The 27,996-nt window shown below is 52.4% G+C and overlaps 1 protein-coding gene across 1 annotated transcript; it reads left to right on the top strand.

Moving 5' to 3' along the window:
• Nucleotides 1-796: 796 nt before the first annotated feature.
• DLX3 (distal-less homeobox 3) lies at nucleotides 797-6,676 on the top strand. The gene is made up of 3 exons (XM_074940718.1): nucleotides 797-1,452; nucleotides 3,180-3,370; nucleotides 6,156-6,676. The coding sequence occupies exons 1-3, from the start codon at nucleotides 858-860 to the stop codon at nucleotides 6,498-6,500; spliced, it is 1,131 nt and encodes a 376-aa protein (XP_074796819.1). The 5' UTR covers nucleotides 797-857; the 3' UTR covers nucleotides 6,501-6,676.
• The last annotated feature ends 21,320 nt before the right edge of the window (nucleotides 6,677-27,996 follow it).

The raw sequence follows: 27,996 nt of genomic DNA on the forward strand, positions 1-27,996 counted from the left end.
CCCCACAGACCTACACAGACCCCCATTGACCTATGCAGACACCCCACAGACCTACACAGACCCCTACAGACACCCCCACAGACCCCTATAGACATACTCACCCCCACAGACCTACACAGACCCCTACAGACACCCCCACCCCTATAGACATACCCCCCACAGACCTACACAGACCCCCATTGACCTACGCAGACACCCCACAGACCTACACAGACCCCTACAGGCACCCCTACAGACCTACGCAGACACCCCACAGACCCCTATAGACACCCCCCACTGACCTACAGACCCCTATAGACATACTCAGATCTAGACAAACCCCTACAGTCTACGCCCCCACAGAATTACAGAGACCTCTACAGACACCCCCCCAATCTACACAGACCTCCTATAGACATATGTACATCCCACAGACCTCTCTAGACGCTCCCCAGAGTCCTACACAGACAGACCCCCACAGACCTACCCAGATGGCTTTAGACATACTCCCCCGCCCCCCACAGACCTACCCGGAACCCTAGCCACGAAAACCTCACCCCGAAAAACACCCCCCAGATCCGCACACACATGCTCTTAGGGACACCCAAAGGACAACCCCCCCCCCGCCACACACACACACACACACACCCATCTCCATATATCCCTCTGGACCCCCAGGCACTTATACCCCTATAGACACTCTCCCCCTCTAGCCCCAGATCTGGAGCTGTGGCCCAGCAGCTGCCCCCTGCCTCCCTGCAGGGGTTCGGCCGACAGGGCGGCTGGGAGCTTGGATTTTTTTTTTTTCACCCACTCTTTGTTGTTGCAAAAAGAAAAGAAAAAAAAAAAAAAAGAGTCAGTTTTGCCTCCCAGGCAATATGTCTGGAGCCAATCGGCGCGCAGCATCCACCCTGCCCTGCACCATAATTAAAGGCTTGAAGCAGGCTGGCTGGGCTGGGGAGTTTTGCTTCATCGCCTCGCAGCAGCCGCCGCCTGTGGAGCTCTCAGCGGCTGGCCTGCGGGAGGAATGCTCGCCTGACCCCTTTGGGGAGCGACAGAGACCCCCGCGCGCGCGCCCCAGCGGATCTGGTGCTTGTCCAGCGGCTCTGGCCCGGGGAAGGGAGCGGATCCCGCCTGCCCCCTGCCGCACCATGAGTGGCTCCTTTGATAAGAAGATCACCAGCATCCTGACCGACCTCTCCAGCTCCCTGAGCTGCTCCAAGGATTCCCCCACCTTGCCCGAGTCCTCGGTCACCGACCTGGGCTACTACAGCGCCCCCCACAGCCAGCACGACTACTACCCCAGCCAGCCCTACAGCCAGCCCGTCAACCACTACTCCTACCACCACCAGTTCGGCCTCAACGGGCTGGCGGGGGCTGGGACTTACCCCACCAAGGCCGAGTACCCCTATAGCCCCTCCTACAGGCAGTATGGGCATTTCAGGGAGCAGCAGCTGCCGGCCCAGGAAGCAGGTAAGGAGCCCCCCGACCCTAGTGGTCCAGGGGCATGGGGGTGCGGGGGGGTGGATGTCTGGAGATGGGGGGGTGGTATGGAAAGGAGTCACTTCTTGGAGTCAGCAACAGCTCTTCCTTCCCCCCCCCCCCTCCGCCCCACTGCCTGTGTATTCGAATGAGAGGAGAGTTCTTGTCAATATCCCACACACACACACACACACACACACACACACACGAGACTGCCTCTTGAATCACACACAAGTGGGGTGGTGAGAGGGAGGGAGTTGCTGAAGGTGGGGGGCTTGTTTGCTAGATCCAGGTTCGGACGCACAACTTTCTGAACTCCAGCTCCGATTTAAAAGATTACTTTTCCCAGCCACCCACACACTCTCCCTCCTTTTGTCTCTGGCAAATTCCTGACCTTTATTTTCTGTGCCACCAGTCAGGGTGGCTATTTACCCTTCCCAATCTCCACCCCCCACAGCTCTCTCCCCTCACCTTTGCCCCTGCAATCTTAAGAAACTTCAGGACAACTCAGGTTAGTTGATGGAAAAGGAAAACCATTTTGGGGGCAGGGGGGGATAGGTTGTCTCTCTTTCCAGCCCAGGCTGCTGGGGTAGAGAGAATGACCCATGCCAAGACTGGACAGGAAGATGATGGTTAGGTAGCAGATCTGGGGGAGGGGAATATGGGTGGGAAAGTGTTTTATTTGTGAATAATCTTGTGGTTTTTTAAAGCGAGTCGGAGGTGCTGGGGGATTATAGGAAAGTAGGAAGATCAGAGAAGCCTAGAATCTGCTGCCCTAAAAGAAAGGGACGCGGGGAAAGGGAGAAATCGATCCTGCCCTAATTTCCACTTACTGAACAATTCTACCCCCACTCCCCCAAAAATAACGCTTGGGAAACATCCAAGCAGCTGGGACCTGAGGCTGCTTTAGAGACAGGCTTGTCACAACCCACCCTATGGGCTGGGAGAGGAAGAGAGGGGCCAATTCTGAGAACCAGTTGGTTTCCAGAAGATCAGAACCAGGTGGGGAGCTCCTGGGCAGAGAAACAGGCAGGCTGGGGTGAGCTGGGAGTTTGGGGAGCTAGTGAAATGGAGCCAAAGGAAGAGGTGGCCAGGGACAGGAAAGGGAAAAGGCAAGACAGAATGTACCAAAAGAAGAGAGAGGGAGAGAGAAAGGAAGAGAAAAACCCACCAAAGAGAGAGAGAGAAAAAACCACAAAAGGGGAGGGCGAGAAATGAAAGACCTTGCGTGCTAAAGAACAACCCCCCAAATACTCCTTTCTTGCTGTGCTTCTGAAAGCTTTTACCTGGAGTCTGTACAGCGACTTCTCCAAGTAATCAGCCCTTAACTCCTCTACAATTGTTCTCACTTGCCATACGTACAGTTCAGGTTCCTGGGTCACTTCTCACGCCACAGCCTTGGGGTTCTGCATCTGGGAGGTGAGGTTTTCTAGACGGAGGCTTAAATCTAGGGTGACCAAACAGCAAAGGTGAAAAATCGGGACAGGGGATAGGGGGTAATAGGAGCCTATATAAGAAAAAAAATCCCCCAAATCGGAACTGTCCTTATAAAATTGGGACATCTGGTCACCCTTAAATCACACCCCACCTTCCTCGTCTCTCCCCAGCAGGGATAAGGGTCAGAAACCACCTCCAAAGACTGGGGTTGTTTTTTACAACATTCTGGGTGGGGGCAAGTCAGCTGCTGAGATTCCGACATGTTCCCTTTTCACTTCCAGTCTCGGTGAAGGAAGAACCAGAACCGGAGGTGAGGATGGTCAACGGGAAACCCAAAAAGATCCGAAAGCCCAGAACCATTTACTCCAGCTACCAGCTGGCGGCTCTGCAGAGGAGGTTCCAAAAGGCTCAGTACCTGGCTCTGCCCGAGAGAGCCGAGCTGGCTGCTCAGTTGGGGCTGACTCAGACACAGGTAACTTCAAAAAGAATTAAAAAAAACCTTTCCCCTCTGCGTGGGGGGGAGCAAGAGAGAGTGCACTTGTTGCCAACTCTGTACAGCCCCTGGGTTTAGTGGGCTTAGATTAAAGCACTTACGCAATCAGACAGGGACCCATTGCGGAGGAGCCGGCTGTCTGAGACAGTGGGAACAAAAAGGTGGGTTTTCTCTAGGTATTTGGATACATTTCCTACCGCTGTGCTCAACCATGTGGGCGAAGAGAAGCCCAATCCTCTTTGCGCTCACCAGTGTCAATGCATTGACTTTAGGGTTATTCCTGACTTACCCCAGCCATCCCAGTCGGGCCCAGATAAATGAAAATGGATTGGCATTGTTTTCCCCCCCGATGGGGGAGATTTTTCCCCCTCCCCAAAGATGATCAGTGCTTAAAGGTTCAGGGCCCAATCTATAGCTCACTGATTCGGATCAAGTGCAGAGAGCCAACTTCAATTCGGCGTTCCTTCCCCTTCGTGTCGACTCACTGGATTCCCGGCACAGTTTGGTGAAGTGGGCCGAAGAGTCTAGCTCAGTGGTTCTCAACCTTCTTTCGTTTGCGGACCCCTACAAAATTTCAAGTGGAGGTGCGGCCCCACTTTGGAAATCTTAGACGTAGTCGGAGGACCCCCCAGGGCTCATAGCGACAACCTTTCGTGGATCCCTTAGACATCTGCGGACGACAGGTTGAGAACCACTGGTCTAGAAAACCAGGAAGAAGTATCCCTTCCTCTCTTTGGGCAGTGACGGATCTTTGGGTCCTGTCTGGATTTTTTTTTTCTTTTTTTTTTATGTCTCTTCAGAATTCAACCACTAATTTATACCAGAGCAGCCCTTGGGCTGGAATGGGTAGGACCATATCTGTGGATGCTAACACCACTTGGGTCAGTGGGGTTTTAGTTAGGGGTAATCTAGTGTAGACCCCAGAGTCAGGGGTTCCAGAACTCATTTCTTTGTGTGCGTCTTGCACTTGTGAATATGCTCAAGCTCTTGCAGGTGAGGGGTTGTTTTTTTTTTTTAAAGGAGTCTTTTAATACATTAGGCCCAGAACCTCAAAGGTATTTAGGGTCCTCAGTTCCATTGATAGAACGTTTAAGCCTGAAATAGTGGAATCCAAAAGAGATTATACCCAACCCCTCTATCCTTACTTCACCGTCACATTAGACTGCTACAGTATCTGTGGGCGGGGGGGCGTTGTGACCACGAGTGGCTGCTCTTTGTAAAGGGAAAGATTAATAGAAAGGAGTCTGAACAGCTTCCCCCCACCTCCAGATCGGAGATGAGTGAATCCCCCTCATCCCTCACCCGAAAATTGGAACATCTCCAAACTCTGAGGAGGGTCACATCCAACCCCACCCATAACAAGGGGCGATCTGCTTCTGCTGTCCCTTACAGGTCGGGCTTCTGCGGATGTCAACAGGAGCATCGCTGGAGTTAGGAATGCAGGGCTGGTCATAGATGGTGACAACAGGCTCACTTTTAATTGCCCAGATCTAAATAAAGTTCCAGGTCAGCGTGTTTGCGTGGGCTGTTAGCCCAAGAGCAGATGTTCTGTGCCATAAGGGAGGGCCTTACACCCTCTGAGTGATTGCGACATGATAGGGAGCTGTTTCTTTTTGATTCCCTTCTTTAAAAGGGGTTTGATTTGTTGTTGTTGGCTTGTTTATTTTAATGTGGTTGGGGATTCTGCACTGCAAGCTGCTTTTTGTCTCTGGAAACAAAGGAAACTCCGGAAAAGCTTTAACGAGGCACACACGAGCCCCTGACGGGAGCTGGACTTGGAAAGCGGTGCTTTTCAGGGGTGCTAAAATACTAGCTTGTGTTTGCACTCTAGTTTATTCCCTTGGGTTAGCAGGGGGGATTTATGATTTCTGTGCTTTTCTAAGGGGTGTTTATCATGCATGAAAGATCCCCTTAAATTGAAGCTGAGTGCCCCATGTATGGCATAAGGCGTGGATACTCCCTTTACAGCATAAATGCTACAGTAGTGCTAACCCCAAGTGTTCAGAAACCACGAGCCAGGCCTCCCCCTCAAAATCACAAGATCCTCTTAAAACTCATGAGATTTCTCATAAGCATTATTTTGGGGTGTTTTGAGCCTGTCGTGAACAGTCAGGTCATGTTGTCAGGCTTTTCTCTGCCATCTTGAGGGATAGAAACTTTATTTTTAAATGAGAGCGGAGGTGCTCACCTAATCACAGGATGCGAGGAGCTGGGGCTTTACGGAAACACCAGATATTGTGAAATTTGGCAACACTGACACTACGCTCCTTTGGCTCTTTGTTGGCTGTTCTATCTTCTCCTTCCTGGTTCTCCCTGTCACATTGGATACATCTGCCTTTCCCGTCTCACCCGCCTTCTTCCTCACCACCCTTCAATTTCTCTCTTTGTCTCCTCCTCTCCCCGGCGGCTCTTTAAGTGGAACAGGAACCCGCTCAAGTATTTGAAATGAACCCCATCAGGTTTGCCCCAGTCCCGGTTTCATCACTGTCCTGCCCGGCCTGGTGACTTTTGTAGCAACAGGGCCACTTATAAATGTCCAAAGGAACTCGTCATTAGCTGTCAAAGCAACAACCTCTTTTGGGGACAAACCCCTCCCTGCACCTTAGGCTAAACAGAGAAGCAAATCTGCCCACGCTGTGACATTTCTGTTCACGCGCCACTCCATTTGTCCCCCGTCCCCTCTGCCTCCCTTCGGTGGTGTATTGACCATGTACGTAAAAGGGACCCAGAAAGTCACACTTCCCTCCCTTCCTTCCTTCTCTAGGTGAAAATCTGGTTCCAGAACCGGAGATCCAAGTTCAAGAAGCTCTACAAAAACGGGGAAGTACCCTTGGAACACAGCCCCAATAACAGCGACTCCATGGCCTGCAATTCTCCGCCTTCTCCAGCCCTCTGGGACAGTAACTCTCACAGCAACCCTTCCAGCAGGAACCAGCTCCCCCAGCAGCTCCCCTACAGCTCTTCCCCAAGCTACATGGAGGAGCAGCACAACCCCTGGTACCACCACCAGAACCTCAGTGGACCTCACTTACCGCATCAAGCTTTGCCCACTAACACCATGCATCATACACCCCCCGGGCCGCCTCCCAATCCGGGGGCCGTGTACTAACCTCCAGCCTCCTTGGACCAGGGGAGCAAGAGAGGAAATTGTCACCGTCGCGGCCAGACCCTTCTTAAAACGTGGGTTTGTTTCCAGGACAAAGGCAGACACACGCAAACATCCCAGCCCGTCTCAGGACCCGCAGAGCTGCAAAGGGTTAAAACGATCAGAGGACGATCCACAAGCGAGGCAGGAGTGGTGGCGGGCAGGCAGGGGTGGGGCAGGGTTGGGGAAGAGGTTTTGGATTTTTATTTTTTGGTAAAGATTCAGAATTGCCAATTCCTTTTCACCCCACCCCTACTTTCTACGGGGTCCCCGGCCCCCCTGCACCACCATCCCACCCACCACCACCAGGCACAGTGAATGGGAAGATTCTTCCACCTGGAGCTCTGTGCCAGAGACTCACCTCTCATCTGGACAGAGGCCAAGAGACACCGCACGTCTCCAAGCGTTCGAAAACAGCACGACTGGTTTTTTTACCTTCCCGGGTGAGCTGTTTGTGGGGTGTCTCCTTGAGGACTCTGGAAGAACATCTCAGCTGGCAGGACTTCAAAAAACCACTTGGCTTCATCCACATCAGGGTAGGATTTTTCATCACGCCCAGATGATAGAGAAGGGAAAGTAATTGTCTCTGCGTCTTCCCTCTCATCCACCCTTGCAAGGGTCAGACTGGAGATGAAAGCACCATTTAAGCTAAAAAGAAAAATGCAATAAGAGGTACCATACTTTGTAGTCTTTTAAAAAAAATTCCATATATTCTAAATAAATAAAGTCAATTTTTAGATATGTCTATTGTACAGAACTGGACACTATAGAAACATTTAATAACATTATTGAAGGGACCATTGTTAGAGAGGACCAAAAGCCCAGCCGTGGGGAAGGGCTAAATTCTGATCTCATTTACACCAGTGTAAATCTTGCTCTACACCAGTGTTACTCCAGATTTACAGAGAAGAATTTTGGCTGGTGCAAACTGGAGTGCCAAAATCTCCGTACTGGATGAGGGCCAGATTCTGATCTCAGTAACACCAGTGTAAATCCAGAGTTACTGCAAGATTAGAGGAGAAGTTTGCCCTTCCGGGCCAGATTCCCTACTGGCGTAAATCTGCATTGATCTCAATGAAAGTCACACTGATTTACGCCAGTTGAGAATCTGACCTTCTGTTAGGAGTCTGAGAAAATACATAGAGGGGTTGTTTTAAAAAAATGCAAAAAATTATTTAAAGTGTTTCAGGAACGATTTAAGTTATTTTGAACAGGGAAATGAGCCTGTTAATGGTTTAAGTTTTCTCCGCACATCAGTTAAGCTCCTGTCAAAGTAGAATGTCTATTTTTTTGACAAAACAACAACCAAAAAGGGGAAAAAAAAAATCTCGGATATTTTTTAAAAAAATAATTGTATTTTTTTTTAAAAGCTGCCGTTTTAAGAAGCGTTCTCGTGTCTTCCTATTTATGTTGCCTTGTAGAAATAAGGGCAGATGAGGGGAAAAAATCATGTACAGAAGGTTCATTTGTATAAAGTTGACCAAAACAAGAGTTTTCGTTAACCTGGCTTGGGGGGGGAGGGAGAAGAGAGCTCCCTCTAAAGTCAGGGCTTTGTTCCAACGTCCTTTCTGCTTTGTTAGTGGACAAAACTGTATATATCGTGTTAATAAAAATACTTTGAATTTAAGATGGTCCAATTTGGTTTTTTAATCTCTGTGAAAAGGAGATTGAAAAAAATAAAGTTCTGGCCTCAGAACTATATCTCAGAGCTGTGAAGTGTAGATTTGGATAATACCCTCCTTAGGGGACCCGTAATATAATTTGGTTTGGAAGAGGATGAGGTCGGGAGTCCAATCCATGTGCTGCTGAAAGTCTATCACCAGTTATTAAGCTCAATACAGGAGCAACTGAGTAAACATCTTCGGCCCATGTTACACAGGAGATCAGACCAGACGATTTAATGGTCCCCTTCTGGCTTTTAAAACTCTGTAAATCTATTGAATTTGGCCCTGATCCTGCAAACACATAAGTAAGTGCTTAACTTTACGCATGTGCCTGGTCCCCCATTGACTTTAATGAGCTTCTCCTGTGTTTAAAGTGAAACATGTGTGCCGGATCGGGGCCTTTAACAAAGTTGGAGCAAGTCCTAAATGAACAAAAGCTGATTTCCCCCCTCTGCCCCTCTCCTGGAGAAGGTGACCTCTTCAGGGCACAGATGCAGTCAGTCAAAGTCAGCAAGAGCGGGGAAGTGTTCAGGAGTGAATGGTCGTTGAAAACATGCCCCCCCACCACACACACGCACTCTCTCTCTCTCTCTCCCTCCCTCCCTCTATCCTCATGGGACCTCCCTGCAGGCAGATCTGAGCACTCATTGGTAATAGTGGGTGAAAGCCAGGATTGAATAATCATATGTAGACAAACTGAGAGCAGGCTGATGGACCTGCACCATTTGGCCTGGAGACCAAGAACCTGCTACTCCCTGGCCTTGCAACTTGTGTTATCCAAGCTCCCACTTCGCACAGGTGTATATGACTGCACCAGATACAAACCAGTGAAGGATCAGTCCCAGAACCCACTCTCCCCAATCCAGAGATGGGTGTTTCCTTGGTGAACGACTTGCACACATTGTTCCAAGCCAACCTGAATTCAGTTCCTTCTTCCCTTAGGAGCTCACGGCCTCCTTTGGCCAAGGGAAGGGTCGATTGGTTGTTAAATAAACTCAGAGTGATTTGGTAACTTGTGATCATGCTGGCCAGGAGTTTCAAACGATTCCAGCACCTGTGGATTTCCCATGCCCTTGGTACCCCAACGTGCCGGGACTCTTTGGCAAACTGACATATAAGAGCCCCAGGGGGAGCTGAGCCCTTCTAAAGGTCTGGCTCCAGCGGTGGGTGAGGAGCCCTTGAAAATGTGGCCCTGAGCTCTTTTGAAAGTTTGACCTATTGTGTCCTGGCAGGTTTCAGAGTAGCAGCCGTGTTAGTCTGTATTCGCAAAAAGAAAAGGAGGACTTGTGGCACCGTAGAGACTAACCAATTTATTTGAGCATAAGCTTTCGTGAGCTACAGCATCCGATGAAGTGAGCTGTCACTCACGAAAGCTTATGCTCAAATAAATTGGTTAGTCTCTAAGGTGCCACAAGTCCTCCTTTTCTTTTTGTGTCCTGGCAGAAACTCTTTGGAGACGGTAAGTTTCTCTCAACCCATTTTTGGGGGGTGTGGGAGTGCGTGTAAAGTAATCAAAGCAGATTGCATTAAACAACAAATCTGCAAAAGGCAGCTACGTTCTCGTGTGCTCGGAATTGCTTGGTTCTCCCTGTATTTTCTGTCTCAGCGAATTCCAGCCAGGAGAGACAGTAGAAGCCTCAACAACAGCCATGCCTCCGGCTGGAATCCTGCCACACTGAAGGAAGCTGTAGATAATATCTATGGCTGGTAAGCAACAACTTTGGAGGGAGCTGTGTCTCTAGTGATGAGAGGAGGAGGCTGGGAATCACAGCTCTGACATCGACTCGCTGTGACCTTGGGTAAGGCGTTTCACCTCTCTGTGCGTCAGTCCTCACATCTGTAAAATGGGGGCAGGGGGACAGTCGACTGGGACTCTGCATGTGTGCATAACGCCATATGTGTCAAAAGTCCCACTGAGCTCCGCGGGAACTGGCATGGATTTAAAGGCACGCAAGTGTTTGCAGAATCAGGGCTTTAGGTTGTAAAGCCCACTGAGCGTTGGTAACGGGCCTGGGACGGGATCGTGCGGGGAGAGCTGCATTTCAAAAAGGCACCCAACAATTTAATAATGCCGTCAGCGGCACTGAGCTACAGATCCCCAGCAAAAGGCAAACAAAAAGGCTTCATAAGAACATAAGGACGGCCATACTGAGTGAGATCAAAGGTCCACTTAGCCCAGTGTCCTGTCTTCCAACAGTGGCCAATGCCAGGTGTCCCAGAGGGAATGAACAGAACAGGTCATCATCAAGTGGTCCATCCCCTGTCACCCATTCCCAGCTTCCGGCACACAGGGGTTAGGGACACCATCCTGGCGAATAGCCATTGAGGGACCTATCCTCCATGAACTTATCTCGTTCTTTTTTGAACCCTGTTATAGTCTTGGACTTCACAACATCCTCTGGCAATGAGTTCCACAGGTTGACTGTGTGTTGTGTGAGGAAATACTTCCTTTTGTTTGTTTTAAACCTGCTGCCTATTCATTTAATTTGGTGGCCCCTAGTTCTTGTGTTATGAGAAGGAGTAAATAACACGTCCTTATTGTTGCTTTACCTATTACGCCACTGTACCTATTGCACCTTGCTTCCAAAGACACTGAAGCACTTTGCAAGAGATGATCTCTGATTTGCAGAGGTGGAGGCCCAAATATTCCAAAGCAGTTTCCGGTTTTGGAAGCACTCCATTTTTCACGTCCCCACCCCAAGCCACCTACGGCCTGATTGTCAGAGGTACTGAACACCCTTTACACCAGTGATAGCCAATGGGAGCTCTGGCTGCTTTGCTCAGCCTATTTGGAAAGGCCAGAGCCTTCCGCAGTGTGTTACCAAAGCGTGTGATTTTTAGCATGCTGTTCAGTGTTTGTCTTAAAGCCCCAGCTGCCGGATTCATGTGATGATGGGACAATCTCGACTTTCATGAAATAACAATGACAGTTTCTAGCCCTGATGGCAGCAGAGAAAAACTGGGAACCCTGATCCCTGAAGACTCCCACAGCAGATGGCAAATAAAAGAACCTCCCCCCCACATGCATTCATTTTAAAATCTCATGATATTTGGGGGGGCTAACTCATGATTTCTGAATGTTTGGGGCTGGCAGTACTGCTTCATTATTTTATTCTCTTTCCCAATCGGCAGCACTGATACGAGTAATTGTGTCGGGGAATTAAAGCTAGTGCTGATCCATACGGGACACTAGCGGGGTTAGTGGGATCTGGACATCTTGAGTTTGCCTGAGGCCTTGAGGACATGCATAGGCATTTTGGCCAATCAGAAGGGTTTTTATTCCCTCCACTGCCATCTTTTAACTAGAGAAAGACATTTTAAAAGTTATATTCCTTGTTTAAAATGTTACGTCTGAGTTTGACTAATGCTCCAGCTTCCCTTAGGGACGGGAAATCAGCCACAATGCAGAGATTCTGTTTTGCTTGCCTCTCTTCCCCCAAACCCATGTGTCACATACTGGCCATACTTTGTGGCTTGGAGTCCTGTCGTGATGTGTCCCTTTAGGGCCACGCTGGTGTGCTGGCAAAACCTCCAGCAGCTCTGGATGTTAGCCTGGTGCATGAGTTGCTGGCAGGCAGGGCAGGAAGCTGGAGCTCTGCTGATCAAAGAGGGTTTCATCTCCCAAGGTGGGTGTGCCTGAAATTAGATGCTACAAGTCCCACACAGAGCTGAGCCCACCGAGAGGTGGCCAGAGCCATTTCCAGAGTGGAAAGCAGTGATGCGTCGCCCTGCCCCTCTAAGGTGTTTGTAACAACTAAACTCTTTATAATTAGCATTATAATCTAGTACTTTTCATCAGTGGCTCGCAAAGCACTTTCCAAAGGCCTTTTGCAGATGGGGAAACTAAGGCACAGAGCAGGAAAGTCACTTGTGCAACACCACCCAGCCGGCCAGGAACAGAACGCAGGTCCCCAGAGTCCCAGTCCAGCCCTTGAACCAATAGGCCCCACTTCTCTGAAGAACACCTGGAGGTTTTGTTGCATGTTTGTACAGCGCCTCCTGCCGCGGGGCTTGATTTTTCACTCGGTGCTGCTCTAACCCCCTCATCCGCCCAGATGGTGCAGGCATCCTTGATGCTGGCTCCCTCTAACCTCACTCCCGCTGGTTTCCCGGCGTACTCTGACTCCCTCTTAAAGCAGCAGATCTCAAGCAAGAATCAGAACTCGTGCACTGCATACATTACATGAACTTGTCAGGGGTGCAGCTATGAGCCAGTAGGCCAGGGAGCTCCGAAATCCCCATGACAAGCTGCTGAACGTGCCTGGCGGCCGGGTTGTCACGCAGTTCACGCACTGGGAGCCATCCATACGTGGTTTATGAAAAGCTTTTCTTTTGGTTTTTTTTTAAATTGCATTGAAGATCGAACCCTCCTCCTTTCGCCGGTCAATTTCTCCCTTGCCCCCAGATTTCCATACATGTTGCTTTAGTGGCAATGCTGAGTTATGGGCCCATTTCAGGCCCCGTCCAGCTCCGGCTGAAGCTCGCGGGAGCTTTCCCAGCACCTGTGAGCAGAATCGGGCCCCTCTGCCTTTGAGGCCACGCCAGGCCAAAGCAGCTTGACGTCAGTATGACGGACGTGACACAAACAAGCTACATAACATCTAGAGGTGGACCTGGCCTCGTGTTTGTCCTCCAAGCCGGAGGAGGGCTGGGGCCATGACTCATGGCTGGGGCAAGCACCCTGCCCCATGGGACTGAGTGCCACTCACCCCAGCCTGCCGCTGCTCCCGGCAGAGAGTCAGGCCCTGGGGCAGCTCAGGAAGGGGAAGACCAACGAGAGAGGCACAGCAGGGGAGAAAAGGAGAACTTGTGGCACCTTAGAGACTAACCAATTTATTTGAGCATAAGCTTATGCTCAAATAAATTGGTTAGTCTCTAAGGTGCCACAAGTTCTCCTTTTCTTTTTGCGGATACAGACTAACACGGCTGCTACTCTGAAACAGCAGGGGAGAGACGTCCCACAGAACGAGAGACACACAAAGAGAGCCAGGCGACCGTGGTGCTTAGGGAGTCAGTCACCTCCTCCCTTTGGCCCATTCATCCTTCAGCAGCCGAACGGAGATCGGGGCCCCTTCGTGCAGGACGCTGTACTGGGAAGCAGCGAGCTTGCTAGCTCGCTAGGGTTGGGCGGGAAGGGAAGCAGGGGGACAGAGATGGGGAGTGACTTGCTCAAGCGCCTCCTGTAAATAGGACTCCTGACTCACAGTCCACCTCCCGACCCACTAGGCTGCACTGCCTCGCAGCCTTTGCGCTTCCCTGCTCGCTTGGCCCGTCCTTCCAGCCCTGACAGAGCCGACCCCTCTGCTTTTGCCCCCTCCTGACCGACGTGTGGCCTTGCTTGAATAACTGCACAGTTTGCGTTGCTGGCCCACCAGCTGCATTACTGCTCCCTGGCTAATTAGTTTCTAGGCCAAGGGAATGGGGAGCTGGCATTTCTGAAAATCCTCAGTGCTTTTGAAAATCCTGGTGCATCCCCCTCGCCACCTGCATCTGCCGGGCTCCTGTCTGAGTCAGAGCACCGTCCAGGACTGCTTCTTCTCTCCCCAGCAAGCTGGGTGTCTCTTCCAGAGACAATTGCTGTTCCTCCCGCCGCGTTGCTGACCCTGGCTTGCACGTAGCTGGAAACACAACCAGAAGGGAACCCCTGCAGAGCGGACAAGCACCCCTGCAGTGCCGCAGGCTTTCTAGGTGAGGCTCCATCTGCCGAAGCACGCAGTCGCAGGGCTTTGACACGCACTTGTCTGCCCAAATCAGTGGCCTGCATCCCCTCGCGTTATTCCCTCCACTGGATTTCAGGGCTCCCTTATGCTCGTATTATCTGCGCGCATGAGAACCATCAGCTGCCTTACCTAGCTTCCCCAGCTAAAATGATGGCAAAGACTATGTTGAGTAACCTGGTGTGTGCTGGAATTATAAAGAAGGGGATTCCCCCAGCATTTGGGCTAAGCCTCACCACTTCCTTATAAAGGGGCCACCCCCCCCCCTTCAAAACCGCCCCCGCTGGTGGCTGATCGCCGATCTGATGGGGCATTAAGAGGTCGTTTCTGCCTCGTGTCTATTTCCCAGGCCGGAGGCCAGTCTGGCCTCGAGAAGAAGCCGGCTGGAGGAGTAGGAAAATCAGAATGGCACGGGACACGCAAACACTGCCATCGTCTCTGCTTCTTAAAAAAAACCCACCCGGCCCTCTCATGGCTCAGATCCGTCTTTCCACTGCCAGAAGCAACACGCCTCCTAACTGTACCGCGTCCCCTTCCTGCAGAGGCCAGGCGCCTGCCCTGGCCCAGGAAGGGGTGGGCTATAAAGGGTTAAGCCGAGACGCTAGCCTCTTGGGTTCGCCGGAGCAGCACGGTTTGAGGGCTGCGTGCAAATGGGATCTGTGTGCTGGCAGGCGGGCAGACAGCGTGGAGACACTGCGTTTTACGAGGGCCCGGCTGCCAGCAAAAGCGAGCGAGCGGCAGGGAGGGAGGGGTGAGCGAGGCGGGAGCCCAAGCCGCGTCGCCTGAAGTGAAACCCGTGTCGTAAGCGCAGCCCCCACCGCCACAAGAGCCCACCACCCTGGGTGCAGGGGCTGCGTGGGGAAAGGGCAGGGCTGCTCCTGCCGCAGGCCTGCTTAGCTGGCAGTTCCGCAGAGCAGCCGGGCTTCTGCAGCTTCCCTTCGCGGCCCACTCCTCCTGCCCTAGCCCGCGGGCCCAGACGCCATGGGGATGGGCGCGGGGGCGGGGGGGTACGAACCTGAACAGAAAGGCTTCGAAGCTGCTCCTGCCACCTGCCCACTTGTTTAATGCACAGCTCCCCCCCCCCACGCACACAACTCCCTGCTGCTTTGGCCAAGCCCAGGGCTGGGGGATCGGGCCTGGGGGATCTGGGCCACCAATGAGTCCCAGCTAACCTGGACAGTTGCTCAGCTCAGGCCCGTGTCGAGAAAAGCTCCCCGACTGGTTCCACCGCCTAGGACGGACACAGGGCCTGTCCCGCGGAGGGTGGTGGCTGCGATCCTGGAGTCCCCAAGCCGGAGGGTGGGGCCAGCAGCTCTTCGGGACGGTTCCTCCCTTCTCAGCCCTGTTGCACCCCTTTCTCTCCCCGCCCCCCATCCCCGTGTGGACACGATGTCATCTGACAAGCCCTTGAATTGGTTGGAAAGCCCGTTCAGCCTACACGGCCATCACCGTCTCCAGCTCACATTCGCCTCCGCGGTCAGCTAGGTCCCCCGGGGTCTGTCAGTGCGGCCCCTACTCAGCCCTGCCCCGCTCTCATCTCTGGCCTCTCCAAGGCCCAGCTCACCAAGGTCTGATCCCCACCCTCAGCCCGAGGGGTGGGAGCCCATCCATCCGCTCCCACAACCCAATGCTGCCTCCATCCGGTTTCTCCAGCCTCTCACCCCTGGCTTCTTCCTTTCCTTTCCCCTCCCCTGCTCTGTGTTTAGCCCTCTTTGCAGGTGGGCTGTGACGGGAGGGGAGGGGGGTCTAGGGCTCTCTGAGGGCTCCCCACACGGAAGACAGAAGAGGGGAAGAAAAACCCAGGTGCCATGCATGGCCATGTTGCCTCTGACACAAGCGGGAGAGGGGAGGATGGATGGACGCAGCCTGCATCTCCGGTGAATGGGAGCGCTGGGTTCTCAGCTCTTCCTAGGGCATCGGGGATGCACTTTGGGCACATCCCAGGGATTGTGGCAGATACGAGGGCACCACAGTGAGCATCAGCTATTGTGCAAGGAGCCCCGCAAAGTGGCAAAGCTAGAAGCAGGACTGTACAGACAGGGCCTGCATGAGATTTCCCAACCAGCTGATGATCCACTTCAATCCTGATCCACAGCAGATCCGGTTCTAGGCCTGGGCTCCCCACCACCGCTCTGCCCAGGCCCCTCACTCCCAACCCACAGCCCCCTGCTGTTCCAGCCCTGGGTCCCCACACCCAGCTCTGCCAACGCCCCTCACTCCTGGCCTGCAGCCCTGCTATTTTGGTCTTAACCCAAGAGAGACACTTGCAAGAAGACAGGACAAACCCCTTCCCCATGGGGCTTCCCCCTTATCTGAGCCAAGCTATTCATCAGAGAGAGGCCATCTCTAGCACCGGGGACAAGATAATGGGGGCCTACTCTGGATTCCACCTGTTCTAACTGTGTTGCACAGGGGGCCGCAGATGGCAGAGCTCAGACTCTCCGTGGTATTGGGAGGAGATGGGGCTTTTCTGTGTCCCCGGCTTCACCCCACCCCCAACCATCAAGATTAGAGTGGCCCATTCACTACCCCAGAACTTCTTCATCAGCAATTTCCACCTGCCTATTGGAGCCCAGGACTTTTGGGCTGCTTACCCAGCTGCCTCAAGGGACCCCAGCTCAGAAATAAAGATCGCCATGTCACACCCGTTAAAGGCAGCCTTTGGTTTCTTGCCTGTTTGTTCTTGTCGGCAGCATGGTCTAGTGGGTAGGGCACTGGGCTGGGACTCAGGAGACCTGAGTTCAATTCTCTGTTCTGCTGGGTGACTTTGGACAAGTCACAGCATGCCCCTTGCCTCAGTTTCCCCATCTGTACAAGGGGGGATAGTGATCTCCTTGTAAAGTCCTTCGAGATCTATTCTATCCTGGCTCAGAGCCCTATTGTGCTAGGTGCTGCCCAGGCACATAGTAGGAGACAGCCCTGCCCCCACAGAGCATATAGTCTAGACAGACCAAGGGAGGGAAAAGAGGCACAGAGGGGAAATGACTTGCCTGAGCTCAGTGGTAGAACCAGGAATAGAACTTGGGTCTTCTGGCTCCCCCCGCTCTGGGCTATAGGCCGTACTGCTTCCAATACATCATGGAGCCTTGGCTGGACAAGAGTTGGGCCAATGCCCACATACAAGGAGAGGGGAGAAACCGAGCCCCTCTCCTTGACGTTCACCAACCTGCATACACATATCATTGACAGAGGTACTTATGTTACCAGGAGGCAGACGACTCCTGGCCAAAGCCATGGAATGGGGGAAGCTCCCGTTTGTTTGGAGCTGAGAATGTGTGAAGCTGTTGCCCTGTGTGTGTCACACCATATGACATTCCTCTGTGGAGTGACTTTGCTAGGAGACCGTGCATTTCCTGCACCATTGCATCACGCCAAAGCCAGCTGCTTGTGTCATGCTGCCACGGGCAATGTGTGTGGGCTACCCATCCCCTGCCCTTCCCCTGTGTTTTCCTAGTTAATTGCAATGTCTCAATCAGCCTAACAAGCTGTTTACTACGGCTGTCGGGGACCCAGCTGCTCGCTGAGTCCAGTCCGTCATGAAAGAAAGCTCCTAGAGTTTGTGAGATGACGTACAGAAGCCAACAATGCCTTTGGAGTTCTGGTCCCCACACGGGAAATCCAAGGGACAGCTTCGTAGCATGGAAGTCACCCCAGCCAGGGGAGATTTGCAGCATGAAAGGAATTGCACAGGTCTGAGTGGGTACAGCTAAGAGTAGTGGGATGAATGGGGAACCAATGTCCACAAAGACATGCTCCCAGCAAGATCAGATGGGCTGACAGGTGTCGGAAACCATCCCAGAGCACCGAGAACGCTCAGCCTCCCACCCACCCCCAGATTCAGATCCCCACTTGGCTCAGCACCCCGGTGCATCTTCACAAGGCAACTAACAGAACGCCATGGCCATTCAGCTCTCTGCACCTCTGGCAGGTGAGCTAACGCCCCCAAGACCCTATCTGCTCTGCATGGTCCGCAGCGATCCCCTGGCACTGAGACAAGGCGAGGTTTCCCCTCTACTTCTTGCCCACAGTTGTCATTCCTCACGCCACTGAGAGAGAGACAGACAGAGACGGACACCCCAGTCCCGGAGGGAGGCATGCTGCTAGGGCTGGATGGAAGGCCATTATGGATGGGCCCCCTGTGATCCATTAAGCTGCAAACCAATACACCTGTGACTCCTTGAACTCTGTAGACTTTCTAGGCTGTGCCCCCTTCACTGTGGCCAAAGACCCTTCTGCCGTGGGTGGGGAAGGGGAGGGGAGACATGAGTCAAGAACCCCAGAAGGCAACCTTCAGCGTCCCCCCAACTCGTTTTGCCCCCTTCCCTGGGTTTTTCCAGTCGGAGGGGAACACCCAGGCCGAACCCCTTGGAACATACTCCGAACAGATGGACAGGTTTTCAGAAAATAAAGGAGAACCCTGCAGATAGATCCCACCCCTCCAGGGGAAACTCATCTGTGTCGACCGAAGATTCTGCAAGGCACCCGTAGCCTAGCCACTGGAAGGGATCTTGCAACGCGCACCAGGCAGCTCCAGGCCGAGGAGCATCAGGGTTCAACCAAACCACACAAGCGATGGAGTGTCTCAAACCCTCCGGAGCGACCCTGAACCTGCAGAGCATCGCAGCCGGCGGGGAGAGCCAGCCTTGTCTGGAGTGTAAAAAAAGCACTTAATGCCTTACAGAGTTCAGAGCCGGGGACAATATTACAGGCCTCAAACCACAGCATTGCATACAAATGGGAACAATGTGTAGGCAAGTCGCTAGGGGGAACATTCGTTGGTTTAGCAAGTTAAAGCGAAGCTGTGGCTTGAAGGCAGAACTTTCCGAAAGCCGAGGAGGGGATTGAGACAGCCAGTTCCCATTAAAGTGCGTGGGAGTAATGGGTCTGCGTTTCCCTCGGTGGGGTGGGAAAGTTCAACCTAGGTGAGCAGCAAGTGAGGGCTGGAGTCCCAGCTCCCACAGGGAGGGAGGCTGGGGCAATGGTTCTGGTGCGAAACTGGGGAGGCCTAGTTTCAAGTCCCTGCAACGCCACAGATGCCCTGGGTGAATCACTTAAGCCTAGATCCTCCAAGGGGTTTAGGTGCCTAACTCCCACTGGAATCATTTTGATTTGATACATGTTGGTAGGTGCCTCAATCCCTTGGGGGAGCCAGGCCTTCGTCTCTCTAAGCCTACACTCACGGCGGCGTGGAGAATACATGCAGCTACACGCTGCAGCGAGCCCCCCAGGCAGCTCCATGTCCCTGCTGCCAGAATCTTTCCCGGCTGCCTCCCGCATGCCCCCATTTCACCGCAGCTGCGAGGCGGCAGGACTCCACACTGTGTCGATGTGGGGGGCACCGCTTGGGCCCGTCGAGAGCCCATGTAGGGGTCCACACACCTGGGGTTCAGGGCACCCCATTCTATTCCACCCACCTAAGACGTGCATCACCATCTATGCTGCTGCTGATGCCCAGGCGAGCTGGGCGTGCGGCGTGTTCACCCTCTGCGTCCTTCCAGCGTGAGATACGACTTGCTTACCTTCCGGGGGTGTGGAAGATGAACTCAATAATGTTTGCAAGGCCCCCCAGACACTACACAGACGGGGACAAGGTAAGATCTCTTGGCCCATTTGCTCCAAATAAGAACAGGCTGCGATAGACGCTAGCACTGTGAGCGCAATAGGAGATCCGGAAAACCGGACTGGTGCCAGGGAATTAACCATGCTCTATGCCTGCCCGTTCCCAGATTCCAATAGATCCTTTCCTTCTTGAGTGTGGAGGGGGGGACAGTCTACCAAGACATCCTTCGTCTGCTTCCACTTTTAAACCCTAAGCTCCAAAATCCTCCGCTGGGAGCGCAAATCAGGGTCTCTCTCGGTACACGAGAAGTCAAAGCCCAGTAAGTGGTTTCCTAAACTCAAACTATTTCACAAGCATGATATAATGACACTGGAGGGAGGTGGAAGCTAGGAGGGACCAAGCTCCCGGGTACATTCTTGAAAGGGCTCAAAACCCACGTGGGAGGGCAGATTCGACAGCTACACTACAAAGAAAAGCTGAGTGAGTGGTCACTCAATGCCTGGGGAAAGCACCTTGTTCCAAAGAACCTGGGCTCTTCCCCCTCTCCCACCACCTCTGCCCGGTGCAGATTGTTCCCTGCGCACGATGTTCTCCGGTGCTTTGTCCCATAATAAACGACTTCTGGAGGGAAGCTTCAGCCATTACCCTTTAGAACTGATGCCACAGCCCCTTTAGGAAAAGATGCCCTGCTTTCTGCAGAGCATAGATAAGTAGAGTCTCTTGATAAAGCATTAGATTATCAGAATGGTGGTGCCCTTGGGCCCCCCACCATGGATATAAGAGACGCCCACACCATAACTTGGTGGTTAGGCTGCTTACCTGGGAGCTGGAAGTCCCTAGTCCAAATTAGGCAAACCAGAGACTTTAACATAGGTCTTCCATGGCCTGGAGAAGTGCCCTAACCACTAGGCCATTCTGTTCCAAGAAGGAACAAAAACAAAGGTCAAAACCTCAACACTGCTTTTTGCAAAACACTCTATGGGCACCAGAGTTGAAGCACCTCAGTGAGGGGATGTGTCCAGGCATGGCGGGGAGGGGGGGAAGAGAATGATATTTCTGTGTCTGGCTGTACTTTTGTGCAGCACCTAACACAATGAGGCCCCAATCCTGACTGCAGCCTTCGGATGCTACCATAATACAAATTGTCAGTTGGCATCTACCCATATGAATGCAGCTAACCAATGGCTCAGCTTACTGGTCATCTCAACAGTGCTCAAAGGCTAAGTGGGTCCTAGAGATGGACACTCTGAGGAATCCAGGCATCATCTTCTGCATGGACTAAATTCATACACCCAAGGGTACTGCAGGGAGGGTGGAAAGCAAATATATTAAAGCACTAATCAAAGCCGCTTCCTGGCATGCTGTATGGGGTTATTTTCCAAGGTGAGTTTAGGGACTTGGGCCCAGATCCTCAAAGGTATTTAGGCATCTCTGAGCAGGGCTTAATTTGTACTGAAAGAGATGCTGGGGCTCAAACAATTTTTCTTTTTTTACATTCATAACGGATGCAGCAAACCCAGAGCTGCCGGGGCTATGAATTGCCAAGCCTAGAGGTGCCAGGTCTCAGCCCTGGCAAACTCTGACACAAATTGAGCCCTGCCTTTGAGGTTATAGGCTCTGGGGCCTGATTCTCAAGTCCATTGAGTTCAATGGGCAGCCTCAGACTTCATTCAGTGGGTTTGGGATCAGGGCCCTAGACAGGGTTTTAGACTCTCTTATAAATATAAGACACGCACTCATGTTTATCCTAGCTATGGACCAAACCCAAATCCTGGATCTAGACAGACCTGAACATTGGGGTGTCGGAAACTGGAATCCAAATGTGTTTCAGTTTGGTCCAGTCTCTATTTACACAGAAATTTACTTGAGGATTTGTGCGCACAAAAGCCATTTGCCAAACTCTGCAAAGACAGAGGAAGAGACAGGAAGACGAAGACAGAAAGTGTTTTGCATAAATATAATTCAATAGCTAACCAGGTTTTCTTACCTTGAACTTCCACCAATGCAGAATCCAAGCTCCTTGGAGAAATAACTTCTTCCTCTGCCTGCAAGATGGGACCTTCAACCGGGCAGCTAGCACCTTGGCACCAGATCCCTGGCACCTAGCATCAGATCCATCACTAAATCCAAGACAGATGGGCCATGTGCCTTTTTTCTGCTTTCATTCATGATGTTCCTGAAGAGCAGAAACTGGAGAAAAACTAGCCGCCTTACAGCGAGGAGGAAAAAATTCACCTCTGTGCACAGAGAGACAGTGTGAGGTCTATGCAGTTCTGAAGTGAGGGTTGCCAAGTGTTCAAAAATTATGACCCCATTCCTCCCACCCCACCCATGAGATTATCTTAAAAAGAATTAGGTTTTTAAAAAGACATTGTAGGGTCTTTTTCTTTGCCTTCTGGATTCTGATCCTTTAGGGTGCACTCAAGTAAGGTTTTCAAGCTTTTTCTCTGAACCCACGAGGGTGAGAAACTTACTTTATTTTTAAAATGAACAATGTGATCCCAGGACTCCAGGAACTGGGGCTTTAAGACAACCACCAAATAATGTGGAGAGTTGGCACCATGGGAAGCCCCACTTACGACCGCCAAAGCCCTCAGCACAGGGGTGAAGAGAATTTCCTACCAAGTTCTATGCTAGAGACTCTGTAGAAGAAATTCTCATTTACACCAATGTAAATCTGCAGTAACCCCACTGCCCTCAGTAGAAATATTCTGGATACAGTTAGGTGTAAGAGAGCAGATTTTGGCTTCCTTCCTCAGACAGGCTCTTGGCGGGGGCAGGAAATGAGTCTTGCTCCACGACTTTGCTCCTACATGCTTACTTTTGCCACTGGTCCTACTGAAGCCGTGGGCCTAAATCTCGTGTTTTACATTTACAACACTACATCATCATGTAAATAAGATCATATTCAAGTCCATGAGCAGATCCATCTTTGTGGGCCAGAGAATGCGCGTCAGTAACACACATCTAGGCCCGGATCCGTATCTCCTATGGAAAGAAGAAAAATCTGATGGCAAATTGCAGAAGGGTTCTGGTTGTGAAGACACAATGCAAGGTGTGAACCTTATTTTTCCCCACCTCTAGGAAGCTGCTGGTTCCCCTTAACACGAGGCGCATTCTAGGAACGACAGTTGAGTCAGGTTGCTTTTTGTTTTTAAACTGAAGTTCAATGTGGTTTCAGGTTTTGACAGCTGCCCCCCAGTGACTGCCAGTATTCATGGTTTTACAGCCACATTTTCCTATTGTAAAAGCTCCTGTTTGCCTCTCCCCCGTTGCCCGGTGAAAGACCCACGGAAACGGAGACCCGTATTTTACAGACATTTCGACGAGCGAGTAATTTTACTCAGGTGAGGATTATGATTTCAGGATCTGGCCCTAAGTTACAATCCTGCACTGTTCCATGTGTGGACACTCTTATGCCAGAAGAGTGCCTTGTTCCAGTTTACCTATGTCTACACTACAGCAGCCCAGCTGTGCCCCTGTAATGCTGTACCTTATAGACACTTCCCACATGGACAGAAGGGGCTTCTCCGTCAAGGTAGTTAATACCTCTCTGAAAGGTGGTAGCTAGGTTGATGATCAATCGACGATTCCCTGGTCTGTTCATTCCCTCTGGGGCACCTGGCATTGGCTGCTGTCGGAAGACAGGACACTGGGCTAGATGGACCTTTGGTCTGACCCAGTCTGGCCTTTCTTAGGTTCTTATGATGGAAGAATTCTTCTGTTTAGCTCCATCTAACTCCAGTGCTCAGGGTGTGAAATTTTTCACTGCCCTCAGCAACGTAGCCAATGCATACGCATAGATGAGGCCTACAGAGCTTATGCTGGCCTAGCCTCCTAGTATAGACACAGCCTGCTGCAACACACGTGTTTGTCGGTGCAAGGATTCCACCTCCCTGAAGGACAGAAGCCCTCTTCCATCCACACAGCTGTGTCTACACTGGGTTTTCTTTCAGAATAACTATGCCACTGGGGTGGGCGGCTTCACACCCCCGGTTGATATAGCAATGCCAGTAAACCAGGCCTTCATACAACCTGGAACAAGGCATTCTTCTTCCTGAATAAGAGGCTCTACACAGGGAGTTTTTCAGAACTAGCTCTGCACTTTACATTCACGCCTTCCCTTAATCCAAATTAACTTTCAAACGTAAATAAGCCTTAAAGCACCTTTACACAGAGTTAAGCGTATCCCCAACAGGGATTGTACGGGTACAGCTATTTTCATTTTAAAAACCTCACCCCCCAGTACAAAACCTGTGTCAAGGCCAGGCCTTGGGGCGGCGTCCATGGGAAACGTACAGGAGCACACGGGGCTGTGAAAGAATTTTGGGGATCATGAAAAAATAAACGTGATCCCTGTTTCAGGCTCCCAAATTGTTCTTTGCTTGTATGTCCGGGTAGCCTCTGACTGGCAAAGAGCTCCAGCCAGGGACCACCACAGGGATTTCTGGATGTAGAAGGCAACATAAGGAGACTGGTTTTCTGGACACGTCAAACACACGCCGATCAACATGTCCTGGGATCAACGTAGTTTGAAAGGTTGCGGGGGGGGGGGGGAGGGGGGGGAATCCAAGGGAAGGAAAATGTAGGGTTTCACTTTCTTCCTCACAGCAAAACCCTGAGCTTGTTCTTGAAGTTGGCTTTTTAATTGCCATGTTAAAGAGAAACCCTGGGGATCTACTGCCAATTAATCTCAGGATGGGGGCCCAGTAAACAATGCCCCCTCCCCCTTTGCAGGGAGAAAATTAATTTTCAGCAAGCATGGGGGCGCGGGGAGAGAGGGAGGATCAAATTAATGAACTGAGAAATTTTCCCTCCCCACTTTAAACCTAGCAGAAAAATAACCAGCAAATAACATGCTTGGAGTCAAAGGGGGAGGGGAGGGTCCCTTTGTGCCCGTTTGTAACGAGAGCCTGTGGCTCTTGGTCTTAAGGGCAGGCTGGTGAGCTCGGGTCCCCTTGAAATAGTCTCTGACAATTACAAATACAGATTTTAAACGATTTTGTTTTACCCTTTTGTATTTTATTCTTAGCAGCTCTATGGGCCGGTCCTTGAGAGATCAAAGCAAACCGCTGGGCATTTCCAAGGGGGAATCGCTGGGGAAAGAGTCCAAAAGATACATACAGATGTTCTCCGGGAGTCCCTAGTCCGGCAAAGACTGAGCTACGGCGTGGGGTTTTTTTTTTTTTTTTTTTGGTTTTGTGGCCCCGTCTAGACTCGGAAAACGAGGCCTGCCCCCGTGCGAACGGACACGTCTTTAAACTTCACTCCGCCCAGTCGCCCGGGGAGAATCCAGCACCTGCCTGAAGCTTGGCAGACGCTCGGAAACTTAACGCGGGGGGCGTTTCCAGGGAGCTCCCGCGCCCTGCTTTGCCCAGCTGCCCCCTTCCCAAACCCTTGAGGTGTCGCTTAATACCCGAACAATAGCCAGGAAACCCGGCGCGGGGACCTCTTGCCTCTGGGTCGGGTTTCCTCCCCCGCCTCCCCTGCTCAGGAGAGATTGAGACATGGGGGGCGGGCGGGGGGGGATTCGTACTCGGAGATGGGGGGGGGGTGTCTCCTTAGAACAAACACCCCAGCTTGGAACTGATCCCCCGATTTTAAAATGCACCCCTCCAAGCGCTGCCTCAGTGCACGGCCAACAGAGCCCCCCCCTCATCAGACTCCCCCCCTGGGTAATTACGCCGGTAGGAGACGGGCACGTCGGCTGCCCAGACTGGGCTGCTTTTACTATTAATTAGTATTAATTATAATTAGCAGCTCGGCGCCCTTTACCGAGAGGCGCTCGCTCTCTGGCCACAACCCGCGTGTGAACACGGGCAGCCGCTGGGAGCCGGGGCCGCCCCGTGGGAGATCAGCGCCGGGCCGCGCTTCTGTTTCTCTGCGGCCCAACCGAAACTAGACGCCGGACCCAGCCGGTCCCCACCCCGGCTCTGCCTCCCCCCGCCTCCAAGCTGCCGGAGGTAAGTGGAGACAGAACCTCTCCCTTAACCCTTTCCTAGCCGCCCGGCCTATTAACCCTTCGATCGCCGGCACCCTAAAAAGCCAGGGGTTTCGTTTTGCCCCCTTCCCCGGCGTGTGGGTTGTTTTTTTTTTTAAATAGATACTAATCTTCAAAAGGGCTGGAGGCGCCTCCTTCAAAGGCAGGCACCTCAATACCTCGGGGGCCATTTTTAAAACTGAGTATTTGTCCGGCGTTGCGTTTTGAACCATCCCTTGCAAGATGCCAGGGAGTTGGTCGGCCAGCCTAGGGGAGGGTAAAGGGGGACCTTTGGCCCGTTTGATGTCAGTGTGGATGCTTACACACGAGTTGCTTCCTTTAAGAGGAGGGGGGACCCCATGTCAGGCTCTTCTGCCAGCTGGTTCGGGCTGTTAGCCCCGAGCTGGGCTTGACACCGCCAGAAAAGGAGGCTTTATTATTTTTTCGCCCACCCCCGCACACTAAACGGAGAGCCAAACTGGGAACGCTTTGCACAGGGGCCGGGAGTTTTAGGGTTAAACTTTGCCCGCTTGAGAGCGCAGCTGGATTTCCCCCGCCGTTAGGACGAGCTCTGGGGAAGGTCCCTCTGGCGCAGGGCATCGCCCCAGGCCAGTGGGAGAGCGAGGTCCGTGGTGTCTGGTTGGAACGGGATCGATTCGCGTTTACACACGCAAGCTGCCGTCTCAGGTCGGGTGATCCCAGCCAAGCCGCTGTAATATTTTAAAAAGTCCCAAGTCGTCTTCAGAAGAAAAGCCGGTTTGAACTCCAGGGTCTGGGGCAAGGGGGGGTTAAGGCAGCGTGCGTAACCCAGCCAGGAGGTCTTTGGGGGGCAGGAGGAAAAGGGCGGGAGGAACCCGCTTTAGCTCTGCCCTGGGAGTTCGAACCCCCTTGCTCCCCAAAAAGCCCCTCTCGTAATTTGCGTTTGGTGGCCAGTATTTTAAACGGGTCCCTTAAGGCGAGACAGAGCAAGCTAAAGCGATCTGCTATTTGAAGCCAGACGCGTCAAGAAGTCTTTGTTTTACGCCGTATCCTCTTTGTTCCGCAAGAACCCCGGGGTTTTCCCACTGACTTGAAAGGGGGACGCTGGGGGGGGGGGGGGCGCTTAAAATGAAAGACTCTGAAGCAATTTCTATTTAGAGACACCCCTTCTCGTAGCTCGATTTGCCTGTGCAATGCGGAGCAGGTCCTAAGAAGGAGGAGCGGGGAAGCAATTAGACATCACGGCAAAATCTGGACAAAAACCAACAGGATTTTTAAAGCGTCGTTTTCAGTGCAAAGCAAAAAAGCAAGCTTCTAAACGCTTCCCGTTTGTTGAGCTGCTACCGTTCAGAGACGGGAACCGATTTACGAGTTTAATCGTTCTCAACGACCACGGCTTAAAAAGAGCCAATTCCCTCCGTTTCTAGGGGCCGGGGTTTCAAACCCTCCGCGCCCCCCCCCCTTGGGATTCGATCCCAGCGGGTGCTGAGCGCTTTAAACCACCTGCCCCCCTTCGGGCGCCTCGCAGGGACGGGAGAGCTGGGAGGGGGCTGCCAAACTTTGCCTTTCAGCTGCCGTTTCTCCCCTGCCTTGTGATCAGGGCAGAGCCCCCCCGGGGTTTCTATTTTGAGGCTTTCTCCCTCACTTAATGTCCACCAGCGCTGAGCCCCGCCGTTGGCTTTCCCCACGGTCTGAATATCCCGCACCTGCGAGTCATTGCCCGAAATGGCCAGGCGAGCTACTGCTCAAATTCCCCAGTGGGAGCATCTGCCCCTCCCCCGTCTCCCTCCTCTTTAACCCCCCCCCTTCTCTTCGCTTATTAACAGAGACATTTTCAACGGCTGCAAATTGCTCGCAATTACCCCAATTTAAAGGGGGGGGAGCCTGAACTTAGCAGCCTCGGTCCAAAATTACCATAATTGCCCCTTCATTTCAGAGGAACCGGCGACTGTCTTCAAAACAGCAGCGGGGTTTGTTTGTGCAGATGTTAAGGGAGAGGGGGGAGGTTGGGAGGTCTAGACCCCTTCTCCCCCACGGGTCTCCTGAACCAGGAAACCCCCAAACCACCACCAAGATCTGGGTGCTCGCGTTGCTGGGCCCGGGTCGGCCGCTGGTTTGACGCGTTTCCCTCTCCTGGCCGCCGGGTTTCGCCGCTTCTCGACCAACGCGCGGCGAAACAAACGGGGGTTTTCGCCTCCTCGCTCCCTCCTAAGGCGAAGGAGAGAAAGTGGCTTCGGGAGCCGCTTTCCCCCGGGGCCGGGGGACCAGGATCGAAGTTTCTACAGCGGCAGCAGCCGGCGCTTTAAAGAAACGCGGTGTCAAATCCGGCGGCTTCCCCATTACGCCAACGCGGGCGAGAGCGCTTGAATCCGATCATAACCCCCCCCCCCCCCATCGCCTTGTCCTAACAAACCCACTGGGCCGCCCCAGATAAACCAGCCCGGACCAGGAGGTTGCAATCGACTTGCTCCTTCCCCGCACACCCCGCTCTGGGTTTTTAATGACCTGACTGGCGCTGGGATGTCCAGGAATCTCCGCTCCGAGCCCAGATCTGATCTGT

Source organism: Natator depressus, chromosome 27, assembly GCF_965152275.1.
Source record: "Natator depressus isolate rNatDep1 chromosome 27, rNatDep2.hap1, whole genome shotgun sequence".
NCBI lineage: Eukaryota > Metazoa > Chordata > Testudines > Cheloniidae > Natator > Natator depressus.

What these genes read in the sequence shown, in the direction of transcription:
- DLX3 (XM_074940718.1), top strand. Translation starts at nt 858, where the DNA reads ATGTCTGGAGCCAATCGGCGCGCAGCATCCACCCTGCCCTGCACCATA. An exon ending in GCTGCCGGCCCAGGAAGCAG is followed by an intron (nt 1,453 to 3,179) that starts GTAAGGAGCCCC and finishes TTTCACTTCCAG; the next exon opens with TCTCGGTGAAGGAAGAACCA. An exon ending in TGGGGCTGACTCAGACACAG is followed by an intron (nt 3,371 to 6,155) that starts GTAACTTCAAAA and finishes TTCCTTCTCTAG; the next exon opens with GTGAAAATCTGGTTCCAGAA.